Source organism: Oryctolagus cuniculus, chromosome 9 (genome assembly GCF_964237555.1).
Source record: "Oryctolagus cuniculus chromosome 9, mOryCun1.1, whole genome shotgun sequence".
In the NCBI taxonomy this organism is placed as follows: Eukaryota; Metazoa; Chordata; class Mammalia; order Lagomorpha; family Leporidae; genus Oryctolagus; species Oryctolagus cuniculus.
The window spans coordinates 109,079,639-109,100,511 of NC_091440.1; the positions used below are offsets into that span (position 1 = coordinate 109,079,639).

The 20,873-nt window shown below is 41.8% G+C and overlaps 1 protein-coding gene and 1 pseudogene across 2 annotated transcripts; one reads left to right on the plus strand and one right to left on the minus strand.

Annotated features, from left to right (window-relative positions):
* LOC127491979 (eukaryotic translation initiation factor 1A, X-chromosomal-like) overlaps nt 1–20,873 on the minus strand; it is a 61,126-nt pseudogene that overhangs the window by 15,373 nt on the left and 24,880 nt on the right.
* Nucleotides 3,868–8,509, plus strand: LOC138843715 (basic salivary proline-rich protein 3-like). Of its 2 annotated transcripts, XM_070048457.1 has the most exons (4): nt 3,868–4,041; nt 4,938–4,973; nt 5,899–7,654; nt 8,411–8,509. In XM_070048457.1, exons 1-3 carry the CDS (start codon nt 3,978–3,980, stop codon nt 7,635–7,637), a joined length of 1,839 nt encoding a protein of 612 aa, XP_069904558.1. In that variant the 5' UTR covers nt 3,868–3,977; the 3' UTR covers nt 7,638–7,654; nt 8,411–8,509. The 2 variants fall into 2 exon arrangements, with proteins under 2 accessions (XP_069904558.1, XP_069904559.1); XM_070048458.1 differs by lacking the exon at nt 3,868–4,041 and having other exon boundaries at nt 4,936–4,973.

Genomic DNA, 20,873 nt, shown 5'->3' on the forward strand with positions numbered 1-20,873 from the left:
TTGAAATATCTCAGCAAAGCACTGGAAAAGCAGCATGGCTCAAAGAGAAACAGTCATACTCTGAATCTCATCCTTGCAGTAGAGATTATGCTAGTGGTCATATCCAGGATACACTTCAAGTTGAAGTCAATTGGATTTGCCAACGAGCAGTGGTTTGGGGGAGGGAGCAGTGAAAAGTGACTTCAATCTCTGAACAAGTGGGTGGAAGAATTGTCATTAACTGAGAAAAGATGAAAAGTTTTGATGGGTTAAACCACAACTTCCTCAAACTCTTACGTTCAACCCTAGACATGCAGCAACTCAAAATATGACTTCCTTAGGAAACAGGGCCTGTAACGAGGAGACTGATTTAAAATGAGGCTCTTAAGGAGAACATGAAGCAAACTACATGGTTCATTATAGGTAAAGGTCATTTGAACACACAGACACTGGGGATAAACGTGTGCAGCAGAATCCTCACAGGAGGACACAGCAAGAAGGCAACCATCTGGAAAGCGAGGAGAAAGACTTCATCAGAAACTGCACCTCCTGATGACTTCATCTTAAAACTTCTGCTAGCCTCCAGAGGTTCTGAAATAAATTCCTATTGTTCAAGTTGCCCAGTCTAACATGATTTATTATGACAATCAGATCAAGAATACAAAGGAATCCAGCCATTCCACTACAGGGAATGTATCCAAAGGAAAAGAAATCAGCGTATGAAAGAGTGATCTGTACCCCCATGTTTACTGCAACTCAATTCACAACAGCTAAGATATGGAATCAATCCAGATGTCCATCTCTGATGACTGGATAAAGAAATTATGGTATATATACCACATATATGAAATACTACACAATGGTAAAAAAATAAATGAAATCCTGTCGTTTGCAACAAAATGGAGCAAGTTATACTTCCATTATACTTAGTGAAATAAGGTAGTACAAAAAAGACAAATACCATATGTTCTCACTGATCTGCGAGAACTAATAGAGTACCTAAAAAGTAATCTATAGGTGTGAAATTGACACTCTGAGATGTGATGATTGTTTAGAGCCCTTGTCTCTACTGTTAAGGAGCAGTTTTGTTTTCTTCATACTATTTGTTGAACTCTTTACTTAGTGTAGGGTTAATCTTACGAATATAGAGTTAACTGAAAATAGATCTTGGTTAAAAAAAATAAGAATGGGAATAGAAGATGGAGGAGGATGAAGGATAGAGTGAGGGCAGGAAGGAGGGTTGGGTGGGAAGAATCACTAGGTTACTAAATTTATATATATGAAATTCATGTAGCTTGTATACCTTAATTTTTTAAAAAAATTAATTAATCAGAAAAAAAAAATAGAACACAAGGGAAAACAGAATTTAGGATTTAGGCCACCGGCTACAGTACTGCTCATTGCCTTAACCCCACCCATCCTACATGATATTCTAACCTTTTGGTTCTTCCGTACTCTCTGTTTTGGTTGTGTCTGGTGAAGTTCTTAGCTAGTATTCATTCTTTAATGACACATTAATCTCTGTGTTTTACTTCTAGCATTGGAGCAGGTTAGGAAAAGGAGCTGAGCTGAGTGATATTTGGAAGAAACACCTGTTCTGTTCCAGGGACCAACAAGCTAAGGACAAGGTTGGCATCTACCATGGCTGCTACTTGTGCAGCCAACCCATCAAGTGTGAGCAGGTCTGCCTGGCTCTCCACTCTGCTCCATGCTCTGACCTTCCTTTCGTCTTGAAGGTTGACCATCAACCACCTCATCAAATAAACTCATCCCCAGTTTCCCTGCTTAATGTGTTTGCAGACAACAGTGACAGTCATCACGATAGAGAGAGGAAGCTAACAGGCTAATGAAATTTCCCTCTGCCTTTTGTATAGCCAAGAAGTCCAGATTAAACTGTTCCATTTCCTACAGAGTTAGAGAAGAATTTCCAACTGCTAATAGATTGTTCCTTCAAATACAACCATAATTATGTCAGGGGACATACCATGTACATTGTTCCCTTACAAGGGCAAAGTCGTCTGCCTCAAACTCCATTTTATTAGAAAGCCTTCCTATACTATTATCTGCTCCCCTTCTGAATGAGCCATAAAGACATATATGTACATAGCACCGAACCCATACATCCTCACTGGGTCAACGGGACATTCATACTGGTTAAAGGTGGTCCAATCAACCACTTTCATCAAAGGATTTCCAGACACATGGCCCTCCCTGCCATACCTCCTACCTACCTGTCACAGCTCTGCACAAACCCAGAACAATAAGAAAAGACCTACACTGGGTCCAAAATGATAAATGGCAGCAGCTGACAATGACACACATAGCTCTTCCACAAAAAGCATGAGAAAGCAACCATGACATACCACAGAACAATCAGTAGCTGAAAGGCCAGGCAGTACCCAAAAAGGCTTTTAAGAAATACAAAAGCTTGCTGTCAATTTTTAAAAATGAAAATGAAAGAGAATGATGACACAATAGACTTCTATTTACAATATCAAATTAGAGAAATATCTAAAACGCATGGGGGAAAAGTCAAGAATATAGAAAAATAAACATAGGACGCATGTATTCTTAAAATAAAACATCAAAAAGTAAGTTTCACAGGGAAAATTGGGAGGAAGAGTCTCACCAAATGGTAGAGAAATTGGTCTACATGGAAAAAAATGTGAGAAACAAGCTCAGAAATTGAATGGAGGGGGCTGGCATTCTGGCATAGCAGATAAGTTCTGCAATGCTGGCATCCCACATGGGTGCTTGTTCATGTCCTGGCTGCTCCACTTCCAACCTGATTCCCTACTAATGTGCCTGGGAAAAGCAGCAGATGATGGTGCAACTATGTGGCTCCCTGCTACCCACGTAGGAGACTTCTGGCTCTTAGACTGAGCCTGGCTCAGCCATAGGTGTTGCTGCCATCTGGAGAGTGAACCAGAGGATGCACAACTTCTATCTCCTGATCACTCCCTCTCTGTACCTCTGACTTAAAAATAAATAAATAAATATTTTTTTAAACAAAGAAGAAGAAATTGACTGCAAAATACAAAGAAATATATAATTGAGGTTTTGGAGGATATGTCAGAAAACATTAATAAAGTATATAATTGTGATCACTAAATTATTAGTGGAAGTGTTTTAAAATATTTCCTACAAAAAATAAGGTCAAAACTGAATCTCATGAAATATGCTATATAGGGAAGAGATTGGAAAAAGTCTTACAGACAAAAATAGCAAGGTTGATTCTAGGAAATGTGTATTCATTTTGGACTACTGTAGATAGCTCAGGCAGAGAAGACATTTATTATAAGACAATGCTTTAGGTTACCTGTATACCACAACACCAGAATTTCCCTGATTAGAGCCAGAGGCAGAGAATTTGGGACATTTTGGTGGGTCTGAGTAGGCTGAGGGTTGACAACCATCACCAAGTATACCCAAAAGAGTTGTTCTCACCAACTTCCATATCAAACAAAAATTATTGCATATCATCAAATAAGTAGGCTATAGTCATACAAAAGAACATAAACCATGGATGATGCAGTTGCAGGTGTAATAATGGTCACAGATTTAGCATTTTCACTTTTAGATGACAATCACAGCTAACACACAAATACTCACATATATACACACACATGAACACTGTAAATGAGAGTTATAACCTCACAAAACAGACTGAACATCAAATTATGAACAAAATTCAATTTTGATATGTGTGCCAAGCTTTGGACACCATTATTTCAAAAACTTTCCTTAATTCACACACTGAAACTTTCAGAAAAACACACTAACACCCTCCACCCAATACTATCCTGCTGGGCTCTGGTCCCAAAGAGAAGTAAGGGATGCGGTTGACATGATGTCAACACAGCCAGACTAATGCTACAACAGGGGAGGTGCACCCAATGTGGACCTCAAAGGTGCCCTTGTTCTGCTCCTATTTATAAAGGGAGCTGCCCAGAGTCTCCCAGCACAGACTTGGGAGCAGCTCCAGAGCCTCCTCCACGATGCTGCTGATCCTGCTGTCTGTGGTCCTGCTGGCCCTGAGCTCAACTCAGAGTGAAAATGGAGGTATGCAGAAAAAGAGGGGGGGAGTGGGGCTCTGTAACTACTTGGGGCATAGGAGACCACTATAGAGAAAAAGAGGGTTTAAGAGAAAGGGGTAGGGGATGAAAAGAAGAATGCACTGTGCAGTTCTTATGACAACTTAGGACATGTTGCATTCTTATTGAATGCCAAAACCTTGAAAGTTAGAGTACCACGGAACATACTACAGACTTTCAACCACAGATCAACAAAGTAAGCTTTGCATTTGTTCAAAGACTCCCTGACAGTGCTGTGAAGGATTCACAAGAATACAGCAAGATTCATAAGACTGATACAGAGGCTAACAGGCTCAGAGATACTATAGCAATCAACAGTGTATGGCAGTGCACTTGCTGTAGAGTGAACGCTGTCAGATGAACTAAGAACATACAGAGCTACTTCAAAAACAGAGAACAGGATGATACATGTGGATCTCTCCACTCAATAAATGGAATTATCAGGGCTCAGGATTCTGAATTTTTTTGCACCAACTGAATATTTCATGCTGCTCTGAGAAGCGTCTCTTTGACACTTGTGAAATGCAACCCCTGATTTCCTCTACCAACAAAGAATGTTAAAGAAGGAAAGTCCTTAATGAAGAAAGAGGATAGAAGAACAGCCCACAGCATTTCCCCTAAACTAGCAGTATGGGTGAGAGATCATAGGGAAGAAGAAGTGGGCTTTTGTATGTTGAGGTCCTGGTTGATCCTCATCCAAGAAACAGTCCTGTCACTACCTTCTCCCTCTCCAAAAGCATTCTAGAAAGGGGCTGCAGAGGAATATTAAGGAATGTCCAGGAGGCCCCTGCTCCACGTAGAACACTTGCCAGCCTTGGTGGATCCTGACTTGACCTTTCTTTTGTCCTATGCTTCTCCTCCTAGAAGTCGACTATGAAGACTATTCCATCCTCACATCAGGTAAAAACTCAAGAATCCCCCATTGAACTCTCTCCTCCCTTTTTTTCACCAGTAATAGATCTGTGATAACTTTTGATCATCACATTTTATACGGCATAATGAATGTTCAAAGGGGTAAAAATATAGCCAAACTTCCTCAAATTGACTCGGGGGACCGTAAACAATTGTGTCATATAATAGAATACAAGTGATTTCAGAATTCAGTGGCAACAGCTGTTTGCCTGTTCACCCAGACCAGAAATGACTGTTGACATGTGACAGACTAATGGGAGCCGTCCAAATTCTCATTCTTCCATTTTTCTCAAAGTCCCTCAAATAGCGGCCTTTTCTTCAATGTTTCCCTCTATAGTTAAGTGGATTCCAAAAAAACCACAAAGAAACAAATGTATCAGTCCTGTTACCCTGTGACTGGGCAGACAGAGGTATCCCATAGCTGATGAAAGCTTAACACATTATTAAGTAAACTGAGTGGTCCATCATGCTGTCTGCCTCGGCACTCTGTCAGTATTCCTCTACATGTGTCTGGGACAAAAAAAAAAAAAAAACTAACATTACTTTCAACACAGGGCTCAAGAGCTCAAATATGGACAAACTTTGCAACTTTTTAGAGTAGCTCACAATAAAAAATAAAAACCTAAGAGACATTTGTACCATCCTGTACTTGGAGATACTTAGTGCAATTCTAAGGTATCCAAGAGCTCCTCTTAGGTCAAATTAGAACAAAAATACTTTTCACAAGAACAAAGAATGAAGCTCTCTACAATATCAGTATATTTTTAATAGGAGTAGTACTTAAGAAAGAAATGTGGATGGGGGAATGTTGCAGCAGGAGACAGGTTGACAGAGTAACATGTGATCAGGTTAGGAGCTAACAATAGACACTCTCAGTCACTAAACTCATCTATTCTTGTGATGCCTCATGAAGAGTATGGAAACCTAGGCCAGACCTCTGCAACAAGTCAAACTGATGATGATAGCCAAGAAACTCGTCATCAGAACAAACCACCGGGCCCAGGAGGCCAACATAACCAGACCCGCCCACCTTTCCCTGGAAACCAAGGTGGACCACCACAGGGAGGCCAACAAAATTCTACTCGCCCACCTCGCCCTGGAAACCAAGGTGGACCACCACAGGGGGGCCAGCAGAATTCTACTCGCCCACCTCGCCCTGGAAACCAGCAGCGACCACCTCAACAAGGAGGCCAACAGAACAACACTAGCCAAGGAAACCAACAGGGAGGCCCCCAGCAGGGAGGACCACAGGGAGGACCACAACAGGGAGGATCCCAACAGGGAGGCCCACAGGGAGGACCCCAACAGGGAGGCCCCCAGCAGGGAGGACCACAGGGAGGACCACAACAGGGAGGTCCCCAGCAAGGAGGACCCCAACAGGGAGGCCCACAGGGAGGACCCCAACAGGGAGGCCCACAGAGAGGAACCCAGCAGGGAGGACCACAGGGTGGACCCCAGCAGGGAGGACCACAACAGGGAGGACCCCAGAGGGGAGGCCCACAAGGAGGACCTCAGCAAGGAGGCCCACAAGGTGGACCCCAGCAGGGAGGACCACAACAGGGAGGCCCACAGGGAGGACCCCAACAGGGAGGCCCACAGGGAGGACCCCAGCAGGGAGGACCCCAGAGGGGAGGCCCACAAGGAGGACCTCAGCAAGGAGGCCCACAGGGAGGACCCCAGCAGGGAGGCCCACAACAGGGAGGCCCACAGGGAGGACCCCAGCAGGGAGGCCCACAGCGAGGACCCCAACAGGGAGGCCCACAGGGTAGACCCCAGCAGGGAGGCCCACAACAGGGAGGGCCACAGGGAGGACCCCAGCAGGGAGGCCCACAGGGAGGACCCCAGCAGGAAGGACCACAACAGGGAGGACCACAGGGAGGCCCACAGCGAGGACCCCAGCAGGGAGGACCACAGGGTGGACCCCAGCAGGGAAGACCACAACAGGGAGGACCCCAGAGGGGAGGCCCACAAGGAGGACCCCAGCAAGGAGGCCCACAAGGTGGACCCCAGCAGGGAGGACCACAACAGGGAGGCCCACAAGGTGGACCCCAGCAGGGAGGCCCACAGGGAGGACCCCAGCAGGGAGGCCCACGGGGAGGACCCCAGCAGGGAGGACCACGGGGAGGACCCCAGCAGGGAGGCCAAAAGGGTAGACCCCAGAAAGGAGGCCCACAAGGTGGACCCCAGCAGGGAGGACCACAACAGGGAGGCCCACAGGGAGGACCACAACAGGGAGGCCCACGGGGAGGACCCCAGCAGGGAGGACCACGGGGAGGACCCCAGCAGGGAGGCCCAAAGGGTAGACCCCAGAAAGGAGGCCCACAAGGTGGACCCCAGCAGGGAGGACCACAACAGGGAGGCCCACAGGGAGGACCCCAACAGGGAGGCCCACAGCGAGGACCCCAGCAGGGAGGACCACAGCGTGGACCCCAGCAGGGAGGCCCACAACAGGGAGGCCCACAGGGAGGACCACGGGGAGGACCCCAGCAGGGAGGCCCACGGGGAGGACCCCAGCAGGGAGGCCCACAGGGAGGACCCCAGCAGGGAGGCCCACGGGGAGGACCCCAGCAGGGAGGCCCGCAGCAGGGTCCACAATCACGTTTTCAAGGAAATAGACCACAAGGCCCTCCCCAAGGACAACCACCACAATAATCCACAGTCAATCACAGGTAAGAGTCCAGTTTATTCTCTATCAAGTCCTATTGCCTAAGCTTCTCTAACTATGGTGCGCCATGAATGAACTTGAAAGATGTTGAAATTATATAGTCCTCAACCCCACTTTTAAAGATTTCTACTCAGTTATTTTGAGATACAGTGGCAAGATGCCATCATTTTAGTTAAGTTCTCCAACATAATTATAGGATTACTCAGAAGCAAGGAGAAGCAAATCCATAAATTAAAGATATCCATGCATGACATGAATGAAAACTTTTCCCATGAAATTGAGACTTTAAAGAGAACTAAAAATGAAAAAATGAGCAATAACTAATTCAATAGCTCAAGTAAAGAAATGCAGTGGAAAGCGTTAACCACAGACTTGGTGAGGCTCAAGAAAGAATATCTGAGCTACAAGACAAATCTTTGGAAATTTTTCAGTCAGACCAACAAAAATAAGAAAGTAGAAAAATTAAAAACAGTGTTGGAGATTTATGGGATACTATCAAATGACCCAACATACAGGTCTTAGGAATTCCTGAAAGAATGGAAAGATAGAATGGATTAGAAGGCCTATTTAGTGAAATAATTACAGAAAACTTCCCAATTTGGAGAAAGAAAGGGACATCCAAGTACAGAAAGTACACAGAACTACTAATAGACATGACCAGAAAAGATGTTCTTATTTCAGAGAAACCAGTAATGGAGCTTGATCTTCTTGCCCACTCAAGTCCTTTCAATAAACTTTCTTCTTTTTTTCTTTCTTTCAGAAAGTGAATAAGAACATAATGTCCCTCAAGTATCCAAGACACTAGAACAACAATGTCATAACCCTATTTTCCATATGCCAATAAAATAATCAGCATGCACTTTCTGATTGTCCTCATCTCTGATTTTCGCTGTATGTGAAACTGTCATTTATGGGATGTGAACACAACAGAAGAGCATTTAGTACCCCTTCTCATCAATGTCTCCAGCAAAATTTCCTCCTCCTGAATGGAATCAAACCAACTCCCAAGTGAAAGAGTTCCACTGTCCTCTTCCCTGGAATCCACTGCACAAATGAAAATTGTTTCATCATTTTCAGGTTCCAGTAATTGGAGGGGAACAGTATAATGGAAGTGAGGAAGATGCACAGGATGAGGCTATCTTTAACATTCCCAAAATAACAGCTCATGGGATCCAGGCAACGAATGTGTTTCTAGGCCTCATCAGTCTAGAACCCACCCTGCCCCATTTCTTCTTTTTGATTGCTCTCTCTATCCTAACCTTTCTTATGGACCCACTATTTTTTTAACAAAAACTGGATGGATTTTATTAAGGAGACAACATATTGCATTTTAGGGGACATGGATTTCGGCATCCTTCATGTTTCTTTTTAACTCTCATTCTTACTGACTCTGGACACATCATAAGCTACTTAAAGCTCTCAGAGTTTCAGTTACCTTCAGATAAAAGAAGACTTACAGGAAAAGTTATCTTCCAAGTAGGCATGTGGCAAAGCAGGTTAAGCCACAACTTGCAATGCAGGCACCCCATATAGGGTGCACTTGCACGCTAGCCTGCTACACCTCTGAGCCAGCTGAGAAGAAGGCAGAAGATGGCACAAGTACTTGAGTCCCTGCCACTCATGTAGGACACCAGGATAGAATTCCTGGTTCCTGTCTTTGCCTGGCCCACTGGGACAATGGAGAAGGAAACCAGTGGATAGAAAATCTCTCTTTTCTCTCACTCTTTTTCCCTCCCTCTCTCTCTCTCTCTAACTTTACTTTTCAAATAAGTAACAAATCTTTTAAAAAATAATACTACATTAATGGGTGCAGTTGAAAGAAAACATTAAAATACAAATTGCCTTCCTATAATTTCATTAAAATATTTATTTTCTTGAAAGACAGAATTATAGCATCAAAGAGAGAAAGAGACAAATAGTCCATCCAATTAGGTTAACACCCCCCAAATGGACACAACAGCTATAGTTGAACAAGGCTAAAGCTAAGAGCTTGGAACACAGTCAGGGTCTCACACGTGGGTGGCAAGAGTTCATATATTTGTGCCATCCTCTACTGCTTTCACAAACACATTACAGGGACTTGGACACAAAGTGGAGCAGCTGGGATACAAACCTGCACCAGCTAACCCACTGCAAGACAATGCTGCCCCCCTCCACTTCCAATTATTTAGGGAAGAAGAATAGACAACAATTTGGAAGGCATTCAAGGATCCCCGATTAAAAATTTTCTTATGGCTTTGTCAAAATCTCTAAATACAATAATCTCTGACAATGTTCACTCCAGAAGGTTAAAAAGCACTATTTTTTCTATGTTTTTGATCTTTTACCTCTACCATTCTAATCAGTTTTTAAAGTCTCATAACTGTTCCTCTTAAAGTAACCATCTACTAAATTTGTTGGGTATCCTGTAGCACCTGATAGAAACTTTGTTCATGACAACTGGCTTTCTTAAAGTAAAATCTTCATCTAGTTCAAGGAGATCAGGAATGTGTTAACAGAGTTTTCTACAAACTATCTCCTGTTCAAGCGGGCAGTAAAAGACTGGAGGGGGAAGAAGTCTTTGCTATCACTTCTGTGCTGTTTGAATTTCCTTTGTGGCACTAAAGAGGGAGATTCTAAAAGAACGACTTTGTTTTATTATCACTTAACCTGGATTTGACATATCACCATTTCTACCTTACTCTGTGGGTCACATAGACTAGTCCTGATGTAATGTGGTGGGACACATATAAGATTGTGAATTATAAGATGCAGAAATCTTTAACAGTGGTTGTCTCACAGGACAACAGTTGTGATAAAAATATGAGGGATATACAACATTACTAAGCTGAGAAATCAAAAAGACGAAAATGGAAAAAAATAAGGATGCATATGGTTGAAGAAGAAATTAGTGAGCTGAAACACCCATTTACCAAGAAGGTGAGAGAAAAGAACAGTCAGAAATATCTTAAAAATATTAAGAGACATATGGACAGGAGAAGGTCATCACCATCTAATTAGCAGGCGTTCCTGTGGGAAACAAATAGGAACCCAGAGAGAAGGAAAGAGCTGAAGAAATGATAACAGGAATTTCACATGTGGAACAAAAAAAGATAATAACATTAAAATTAAAAAATAAAAACAAGATTTCAATGTGAACATATGCAGATTTCAACTCTAATCAGCTAAAGAACAATCACACAAGACAAATTATGGAGAAATTTTTAAAATACCAAAGGAAAACATCCAGGGAGGAAAAAAACATGTCTGCCAAGAAGCAGAATCTGTTTGATTTGAACTTCTCAATATCAGCATTACTTTCATTGATAACAAAGCAATATCTTAAAAAGCATCTGAGAAATGGAGGAGGAAAGATGGCGGAGTAGGAAGGGAGCACACTGATAGTCCAGGGAGAGACAGTTTAATAAAAGTGGAGATACTGCAGGTTCAAGGAAGAGTAGGGGAGGAAACAGCAGAAGAAACTCTTCCGGAACACGTGATTCACAGCGGACCTGCGTGGACAGCGTGGGAGCCCACAGTTCGGGACACCAGCGGCAGACTCAACACACCAGCGCTGGAACGTGAGGTGAGCCGAACCTCAATAGCCCGAGACACCGGCAGGCAAGTGGAGAGAGGAGACTAGAGGGAACGACCCCTGGGGGGGGGGGGGGGGAAGGTCACCAAGCTAGCTGGAAGAGAGAGAGAGAAAAAAAAAAGGTGACTGGTACGGACACGGGTTTCTCTCTCTCCGCTCACCTCTCAAGGGCGAGCAAGACAAAGAGCAGGCGCCATCTTGGACATACGTCATAAGCAGAGCGACCTCAGGTCTGCACCAGCCCTGAGCCTAGCAGAAAAACCTGACTCTGGGCAGGGAGAATTAACAGGAGATTAGGACCTAGTAAATTTGTGGTGCTACTGAACTGAGACTGTGAAAAAAGAGACGGTGGGGGAGAGAACTCATGGAATTCATGTGAGCACTCTCCAGAGACGCTACAATTCCATAACTTTGGCAACCCAGTGGGAGACTGAAGGAGAATTTGAGCCCACTCTGAGGGCCGAACAGATTCCCTGTGTGGTCCTTGGGAAAGAGCTTCTGATCTCTGGCTCCTGTGGGTATATCATTTGCCTGCTAACTACCTCCAACTTCGTTCAGCTGTGCGGAATTACTTCCCTTTTGAATCAAAAAAAGAAAGAGAGAAAGAGAGAGAGATTTACCACGCCTAACCTGGGAGTGTCACCTTTGGCACACCAAACAGAGCTCTCAGGCCACACCCATCTCAAGCCCTAAGGCTCCATCAAAAACAGATAGTCCACTTAATCTAGAGTCATAGTATAACAAGAAAAAGCACCACAGTGAAGAAACCAAATATCTCCAATATGCCAAATAACAAACGCAAAAACCGAGGTAATAAAAACAAGGAAGTCACCATGACGCCCTCAAATGAAAAAGACACCCCAATTCAAGACTATGAAGATGATGACATAGAAGAAATGCAAGAAGCAGATCTCAAAAAATTGATAAGAACATTAAGAAGTTCTCAAAAACAAATTCTTGAACTACAGAAATCCTTAATGGACAAGATAGAAAATCTCTCTCGTGAAAATGAAATATTAAGGAGGAATCAAAATGAAACGAAACAACTAGTACAACAGGAAACTGTGATAGTGACTGAAGTGAAGAATTCAATAGATCAAATGAAAAACACAATAGAGTGCCTTACGAACAGAATGGGTGAAGCAGAAGAGAGACTATCGGACTTAGAAGACAGAGAACAGGAAAGGATACAATCAGACCAAAGAAAAGAAGAGGAAATTAGAAATCTAAAACATATTGTTGGGAATCTTCAGGATACTATTAAAAAACCCAACATTCGGGTTCTAGAAGCTCCTGAAGGCATGGAGAGGGAGAAAGGATTAGAAGGCCTTTTTAGTGAGATATTAGCAGAAAATTTCCCAGGTTTGGAGAAGGACAGAGAAATCCTAGTACAGGAAGCTCACAGAACCCCTAATAAACACGACCAAAAGAGATCCTCACCACGACACGTTGTAATTAAACTCTCCACAGTGAAACATAAAGAAAAGATCCTAAAATGTGCAAGAGAGAAACGTCAGATTACTCTCAGAGGATCTCCAGTCAGACTCACAGCTGACTTCTCATCAGAAACTCTACAAGCTAGGAGGGAATGGCGAGATATAGCCCAGGTACTAAGAGAGAAAAACTGCCAGCCCAGAATATTATATCCTGCAAAGCTATCATTTGTGAATGAAGGTGAAATAAAGACTTTTCATAGCAAACAGAAATTGAAAGAATTTGTCTCCACTCGTCCAGCCCTGCAACAGATGCTTAAAGATGTGCTACACACAGAAACACAGAAACACGGTCATCAATATGAAAGAAGGTAAAGGAAGGAAACCTCACAGCAAAAGATCACAGGGAATTCAAAGCATATATTAGAACTTATCTTTGGCAAATGGCAGGGCAAAGTTACCACTTTTCATTAGTCACATTGAACGTGAATGGCCTGAACTGTCCAGTTAAAAGACACCGATTGGCTGATTGGGTTAAGGAACAAAACCCATCTATTTGCTGCTTACAAGAAACACATCTTTCCAACAAAGATCCATACAGACTGAAAGTGAAAGGCTGGAAAAAGATATACCATGCCAACAGAAATGAAAAAAGAGCGGGCGTAGCCATCTTAATATCGGACAACATAAACTTTACCACAAAAACTGTTAAGAGAGACAAAGAGGGACACTATATAATGATTAAGGGATCAATACAACAAGAAGATATAACAATTATCAATGTATATGCACCTAACTACAGGGCACCAGTTTATCTAAAAGATTTGTTAAGGGACTTAAAGGGAGACTTAGACCCCAATACAATAGTACTGCAGGACTTCAATACTCCACTCTCAGAAATAGACAGATCAACAGGACAGAAGATCAACAAGGATACAGTAGATTTAAATGACACTATGGCCCAAATGGATCTAACAGATATATACAGAACTTTCAATCCTACAGCTAAAGATTTTACATTCTTCTCAGCAGTACATGGTACCTTCTCTAGGATTGACCACATACTAGGCCATAAAGCAAGTCTCAGCAAATTCAAAAGAATTAGAATCATACCATGCAGCTTCTCAGACCATAAAGGAATGAAGTTGGAAATTAGCAACTCAGGAATCCCTAGAGCATACGCAAACACATGGAGATTGAACAACATGCTCCTGAATGAACAATGGGTCATAGAAGAAATTAAAAGAGAAATCAAAAATTTTCTGGAAGTAAATGAGGATAACAGCACAACATACCAAAACTTATGGGACGCAGCAAAAGCAGTGTTAAGAGGAAAGTTTATATCAATAGGTGCCTACATCAAGAAATTGGAAAGGCACCAAATAGATGAGCTTTCAACACATCTAAAGGATCTAGAAAAACTGCAGCATACCAGACCCAAATCTAGTAGGAGAAGAGAAATAATTAAAATCAGAGAAGAAATCAACAGGATTGAATCAAGAAAAACATTACAAAAAATCAGCCAAACGAGGAGCTGGTTTTTTGAAAAAATAAACAAAATGACACCCCATTGGCCCAACTAACTAAAAAAAAGAAGAGAAAAGACCCAAATCAGTAAAATCAGAGATGAAAAAGGAAATGTAACAACAGACACCACAGAAGTAAAAAGAATCATCAGAAATTACTACAAGGACTTGTATGCCAGCAAACAGGGAAACCTATCAGAAATGGATAGATTCCTGGACACATGCAACCTACCTAAATTGAACCAGGAAGACATCGAAAACCTAAACAGATCCATAACTGAGACAGAAATTGAAACAGTAATAAAGGCCCTCCCAACAAAGAAAAGCCCAGGACCAGATGGATTCACTGCTGAATTCTACCAGACATTTAAAGAAGAACTGACTCCAATTCTTCTCAAACTATTCAGAACAATCGAAGAAGAGGGAATCCTCCCAAATTCTTTCTATGAAGCCAGCATCACCTTAATTCCTAAGCCGAAAAAGATGCAGCACTGAAAGAGAATTACAGACCAATATCCCTGATGAACATAGATGCGAAAATCCTCAATAAAATTCTCACCAATAGAATGCAACAACACATCAGAAAGATCATCCACCCAGACCAAGTGGGATTTATCCCTGGTATGCAGGGATGGTTTAATGTGCGCAAGACAATCAATGTGATACACCACATTAACAGACTGCAGAAGAAAAACCATATGATTATCTCAATAGACGCCGAGAAAGCATTTGATAAAATACAACACCCGTTCATGATGAAAACTCTAAGCAAACTGGGTTTGGAAGGAACATTCCTCAATACAATCAAAGCAATCTATGAAAAACCCACAGCCAACATCCTATTGAATGGGGAAAAGTTGGAAGCATTTCCACTGAGATCTGGTACCAGACAGGGATGTCCACTCTCACCACTGCTATTCAATATAGTTCTGGAGGTTCTAGCCAGAGCTATTGGGCAAGAAAAAGAAATTAAAGGGATACAAATTGGGAACGAAGAACTCAAACTATCCCTCTTTGCAGATGACATGATTCTTTATTTAGGGGACCCAAAGAACTCTACTAAGAGACTATTGGAACAAATAGAAGATTCTGGCAAAGTAGCAGGGTATAAAATCAATGCACAAAAATCAACAGCCTTTGTATACACAGACAATGCCATGGCTGAGGAAGAACTTCTAAGATCAATCCCATTCACAATAGCTACAAAAACAATCAAATACCTTGGAATAAACTTAACCAAGGACGTTAAAGATCTCCATGATGAAAATTACAAAACCTTAAAGAAAGAAATAGAAGAGGATACCAAGAAATGGAAAAATCTTCCATCCTCATGGATTGGAAGAATCAATATCATCAAAATGTCCATTCTCCCAAAAGCAATTTATAGATTCAATGCAATATCAATCAAGATACTGAAGACCTTCTTCTCAGATCTGGAAAAAATGGTGCTGAAATTTATATGGAGGCACAAGAGACCTCGAATAGCTAAAGCAATCTTGTACAACAAAAACAAAGCCGGAGGCATCACAATACCAGATTTCAGGACATACTACAGGGCAGTTGTAATCAAAACAGCATGGTACTGGTACAGAAACAGATGGATAGACCAATGGAACAGAATTGAAACACCAGAAATCAATCCAAACATCTACAGCCAACTTATATTTGATCAAGGTTCTAAAACCAATTCCTGGAACAAGGACAGTCTATTCAATAAATGGTGCTGGGAAAATTGGATTTCCACGTGCAGAATCATGAAGCAAGACCCCTACCTTACACCTTACACAAAAATCCACTCAACATGGATTAAAGATCTAAATCTACGACCTGACACCATCAAGTTACTAGAGAACATTGGAGAAACCCTTCAAGATATTAGCACAGCCAAAGAATTTCTGGAAAAGACCCGGGAGGCACAGGCAGTCAAAGCCAAAATCAACTATTGGGATTGCATCAAATTGAGAAGTTTCTGTACTGCAAAAGAAACAGTCAGGAGAGTGAAAAGACAACCGACAGAATGGGAAAAAATATTTGCAAACTATGCAACAGATAAAGGGTTAATAACCAGAATCTACAAAGAGATCAAGAAACTCCACAAAAACAAAACCAACAACCCACTTAAGAGATGGGCCAAGGACCTCAGTACACATTTTTCAAAAGAGGAAATCCAAATGGCCAACAGGCACATGAAAAAATGTTCAAGGTCATTAGCAATCAGGGAAATGCAAATCAAAACCACAATGAGGTTTCACCTCACCCCAGTTAGAATGGCTCACATACAGAAATCTACCAACAACAGATGCTGGCGAGGATGTGGGGAAAAAGGGACACTAACCCACTGTTGGTGGGAATGCAAACTGGTCAAGCCACTATGGAAGTCAGTCTGGAGATTCCTCAGAAACCTGAAGATAACCCTACCATTCGACCCAGCCATCTCACTCCTTAGAATTTATCAAAGGAATTTAAATTGGCAAACAAAAAAGCAGTCTGCAGCCTAATGTTTATTGCAGCTCAATTCACAATAGCTAAGACCTGGAACCAACCTAAATGCCCATCAACGGTAGACTGGATAAAGAAATTATGGGATATGTACTCTTTAGAATACTATACAGCAGTAAGAAACAACGAAATCCAGTCATTTGCAACAAAATGGAGGAATCTGGAACACATCATGCTGAGTGAAATAAGCCAGTCCCAAAGGGACAAATACCATATGTTCTCCCTGATCGGTGACAACTGACTGAACACCAAAAAGGAAACCTGTTGAAGTGAAATGGACACTATGGGAAACGGTGACTTGATCAGCATAGCCCTGACTGTTAATGAACAACTTAATACATTATCCCTCTTAGTAGTTTTTTTTTATCTGTTCTACTTAATATGACTGGTTTAATTCTGTAATTAATACACAGTTATTCTTAAGTGTTGAAAATTAACTGAAATGTGATCCCTGTTAAACATAACAGTGGGAATAAGAGAGGGAAGAGATGTATAATTTGGGACATGCTCAAGCTGACTTGCCCCAAATGGTAGAGTTAAAAACATACCAGGGGATTCCAATTCAATCCCATCAAGGTGGCATGTACCAATGCCATCTCACTATTCCAAGTGATCAATTTCAGTTCACAATTGATCATAATGAAAGGACTAAGAGTCAAAGGGAGCACATAAACAAGTCTAGTACCTGCTAACACTAACCGATACAATAAATAAAGGGGAGAGTGATCCAACATGGGAAGTGAGATACTCAGCAGACTCATAGAATGGCAGATGTCCTAAATAGCACTCTGGCCTCAGAATCAGCCCTAAAGGCACTCGGATCTGGCTGAAAAGCCCATGAGAGTATTTCAGGCATGGAAAGCCAAGACACTCTGGCAAAAGATCTCTGTGAGTGAGATCCCAGTGGAAAGAACAGGTCATCAAAGATGGAGGTACCTTTCTCTGAAGGGAGGAGAGAACCTCCACTTTGACTATGACCTTGTCTAAACAAGATAACAGTCGGAGAACTCAGAGGGCTTCCATAGCCTTGGAAACTCATGACTGGAGCATAGGGAGATTACTGATGCCATAGACAGGAGTGTCAATTGGTAAAGTCAACAACAGGAGTCACTGTGCACTTACTCCTCATGTAGGATCTCTGTCCTTAATGTGCTGTGCATTGAGATTTAATGCTATAACGAGTACTCAAACAATATAATTCACTTTGTGTTTCTATGGGGGTGCAAACTGTTGAAATCTTTACTAAATGCATACTAAACTGATCCTCTGTAAAAAAAAAAAAAAATTATCAATTCCCAACTTGACTCTCACTGGGATTAAACATGACAATAGGTCTGCTCTGATTTCATCATCATTTAAAAAAAATCATCTATTACTTTTCACTTTATGTTTCTGTGTGGGAGCAAACTGTTGAAATCCTTACTTAATGTATACTAAGCTGATCTTCTGTATATTAACATAATCGAAAATGAATCTTGATGTGAATGGAAGGGGAGAGGGAGTGGGAAAGGGGAGGGTTGTGGGTGGGAGGGACTGTATGGGGGGGAAGCCATTGTAATCCATAAGTCGTACTTTGGAAATTTATATTCATTAAATAAAAGTTTTAAAAAAAGTAGAAATTAAATCACACATTTTCTCGCTTAACATCCCATAGGGTGTCTGTCCACACTGCATTGGTGGCAGACGCAAATTGCATGCCACAGCTCCCTCAAGTGCCACTTGTGTCCTCCTTTCTTGAAGAGTGCTCAGGTCTATGAACCAGCTGGGAAGCTGTTCAAGTGATCTAGGAGAGACAGTCATACTCTGAATCTCATCCTTGCAGTAGAGATTATGCTAGTGGTCATATCCAGGATACACTTCAAGTTGAAGTCAATTGGATTTGCCAACGAGCAGTGGTTTGGGGGAGGGAGCAGTGAAAAGTGACTTCAATCTCTGAACAAGTGGGTGGAAGAATTGTCATTAACTGAGAAAAGATGAAAAGTTTTGATGGGTTAAACCACAACTTCCTCAAACTCTTACGTTCAACCCTAGACATGCAGCAACTCAAAATATGACTTCCTTAGGAAACAGGGCCTGTAACGAGGAGACTGATTTAAAATGAGGCTCTTAAGGAGAACATGAAGCAAACTACATGGTTCATTATAGGTAAAGGTCATTTGAACACACAGACACTGGGGATAAACGTGTGCAGCAGAATCCTCACAGGAGGACACAGCAAGAAGGCAACCATCTGGAAAGCGAGGAGAAAGACTTCATCAGAAACTGCACCTCCTGATGACTTCATCTTAAAACTTCTGCTAGCCTCCAGAGGTTCTGAAATAAATTCCTATTGTTCAAGTTGCCCAGTCTAACGTGATTTATTATGACAATCAGATCAAGAATACAAAGGAATCCAGCCATTCCACCCCAGGGAATTTGTCCAAAGGAAAAGAAATCAGTGTATGAAAGAGTAATCTGTACCCCCATGTTTACTGCAACTCAATTCACAACAGCTAAGATATGGAATCAATCCAGATGTCCATCAACTGATGACTGGATAAAGAAATTATGGTATATATACCACATATATGAAATACTACACAATGGTAAAAAAATAAATGAAATCCTGTCGTTTGCAACAAAATGGAGCAAGTTATACTTCCATTATACTTAGTGAAATAAGGTAGTACAAAAAAGACAAATACCATATGTTCTCACTGATCTGCGAGAACTAATAGAGTACCTAAAAAGTAATCTATAGGTGTGAAATTGACACTCTGAGATGTGATGATTGTTTATAGCCCTTGTCTCTACTGTTAAGGAGCAGTTTTGTTTTCTTCATACTATTTGTTGAACTCTTTACTTAGTGTAGGGTTAATCTTACGAGTATAAAGTTAACTGAAAATAGATCTTGGTTAAAAAAAATAAGAATGGGAATAGGAGAGGGAGGAGGATGAAGGATAGAGTGAGGGCAGGAAGGAGGGTTGGGTGAGAAGAATCACTAGGTTACTAAATTTATATATATGAAATTCATGTAGCTTGTATACCTTGAATTTTTTAAACTTAATCAGAAAAAAAAGAACACAAGGGAAAACAGAATTTAGGATAGGGAATTCAAGGAATTTATCTAGGACATGTCATGTTAAAAACACACAATCATAAGGAAGTAGATATTTTGAGGACTTAAGTCACCGAAAGATGCTTAGGCCACCGGCTACAGTACTGCTCATTGCCTTAACCCCACCCATCCTACATGATATTCTAACCTTTTGGTTCTTCCGTACTCTCTGTTTTGGTTGTGTCTGGTGAAGTTCTTAGCTAGTATTCATTCTTTAATGACACATTAATCTCTGTGTTTTACTTCTAGCATTGGAGCAGGTTAGGAAAAGGAGCTGAGCTGAGTGATATTTGGAAGAAACACCTGTTCTGTTCCAGGGACCAACAAGCTAAGGTCAAGGAAGCCATCTACCATGGCTGCTACTTGTGCAGCCAACCCATCAAGTGTGAGCAGGTCTGCCTGGCTCTCCACTCTGCTCCATGCTCTGACCTTCCTTTCCTCTTGAAGGTTGACCATCAACCACCTCATCAAATAAACTCATCCCCAGTTTCCCTGCTTAATGTGTTTGCAGACAACAGTGACAGTCATCACGATACAGAGAGGAAGCTAACAGGCTAATAAAATTTCCCTCTGCCTTTTGTATAGCCAAGAAGTCCAGATTAAACTGTTCCATTTCCTACAGAGTTAGAGAAGAATTTCCAACTGCTAATAGATTGCTCCTTCAAATACAACCATAATTATGTCAGGGAACATACCTGTACGTTGTTCCCTTACAAGGGCAAAGTCGTCTGCCTCAAACTCCATTTTATTAGAAAGCCTTCCTATACTATTATCTGCTCCCCTTCTGAATGAGCCATAAAGACATATATGTACATAGCACCGAACCCATACATCCTCACTGGGTCAACGGGACATTCATACTGGTTAAAGGTGGTCCAATCAACCACATTCATCAAAGGATTTCCAGACATATGGCCCTCCCTGCCATACCTCCTACCTACCTGTCATGGATCTGCACAAACCCAGAACAATAAGAAAAGACCTACACTGGGTCCAAAATGATAAATGGCAGCAGCTGACAATGACACACATAGCTCTTCCACAAAAAGCATGAGAAAGCAACCATGACATACCACAGAACAATCAGTAGCTCA

Coding starts and splice junctions, on each gene's coding strand:
- LOC138843715 (XM_070048457.1), top strand. CDS start 3,978: ATGCTGCTGATCCTGCTGTCTGTGGTCCTGCTGGCCCTGAGCTCAACT. Junction 4,042..4,937: donor AACTCAGAGTGAAAATGGAG/GTATGCAGAAAA, acceptor TTCTCCTCCTAG/AAGTCGACTATGAAGACTAT. Junction 4,974..5,898: donor CTATTCCATCCTCACATCAG/GTAAAAACTCAA, acceptor TGCCTCATGAAG/AGTATGGAAACCTAGGCCAG.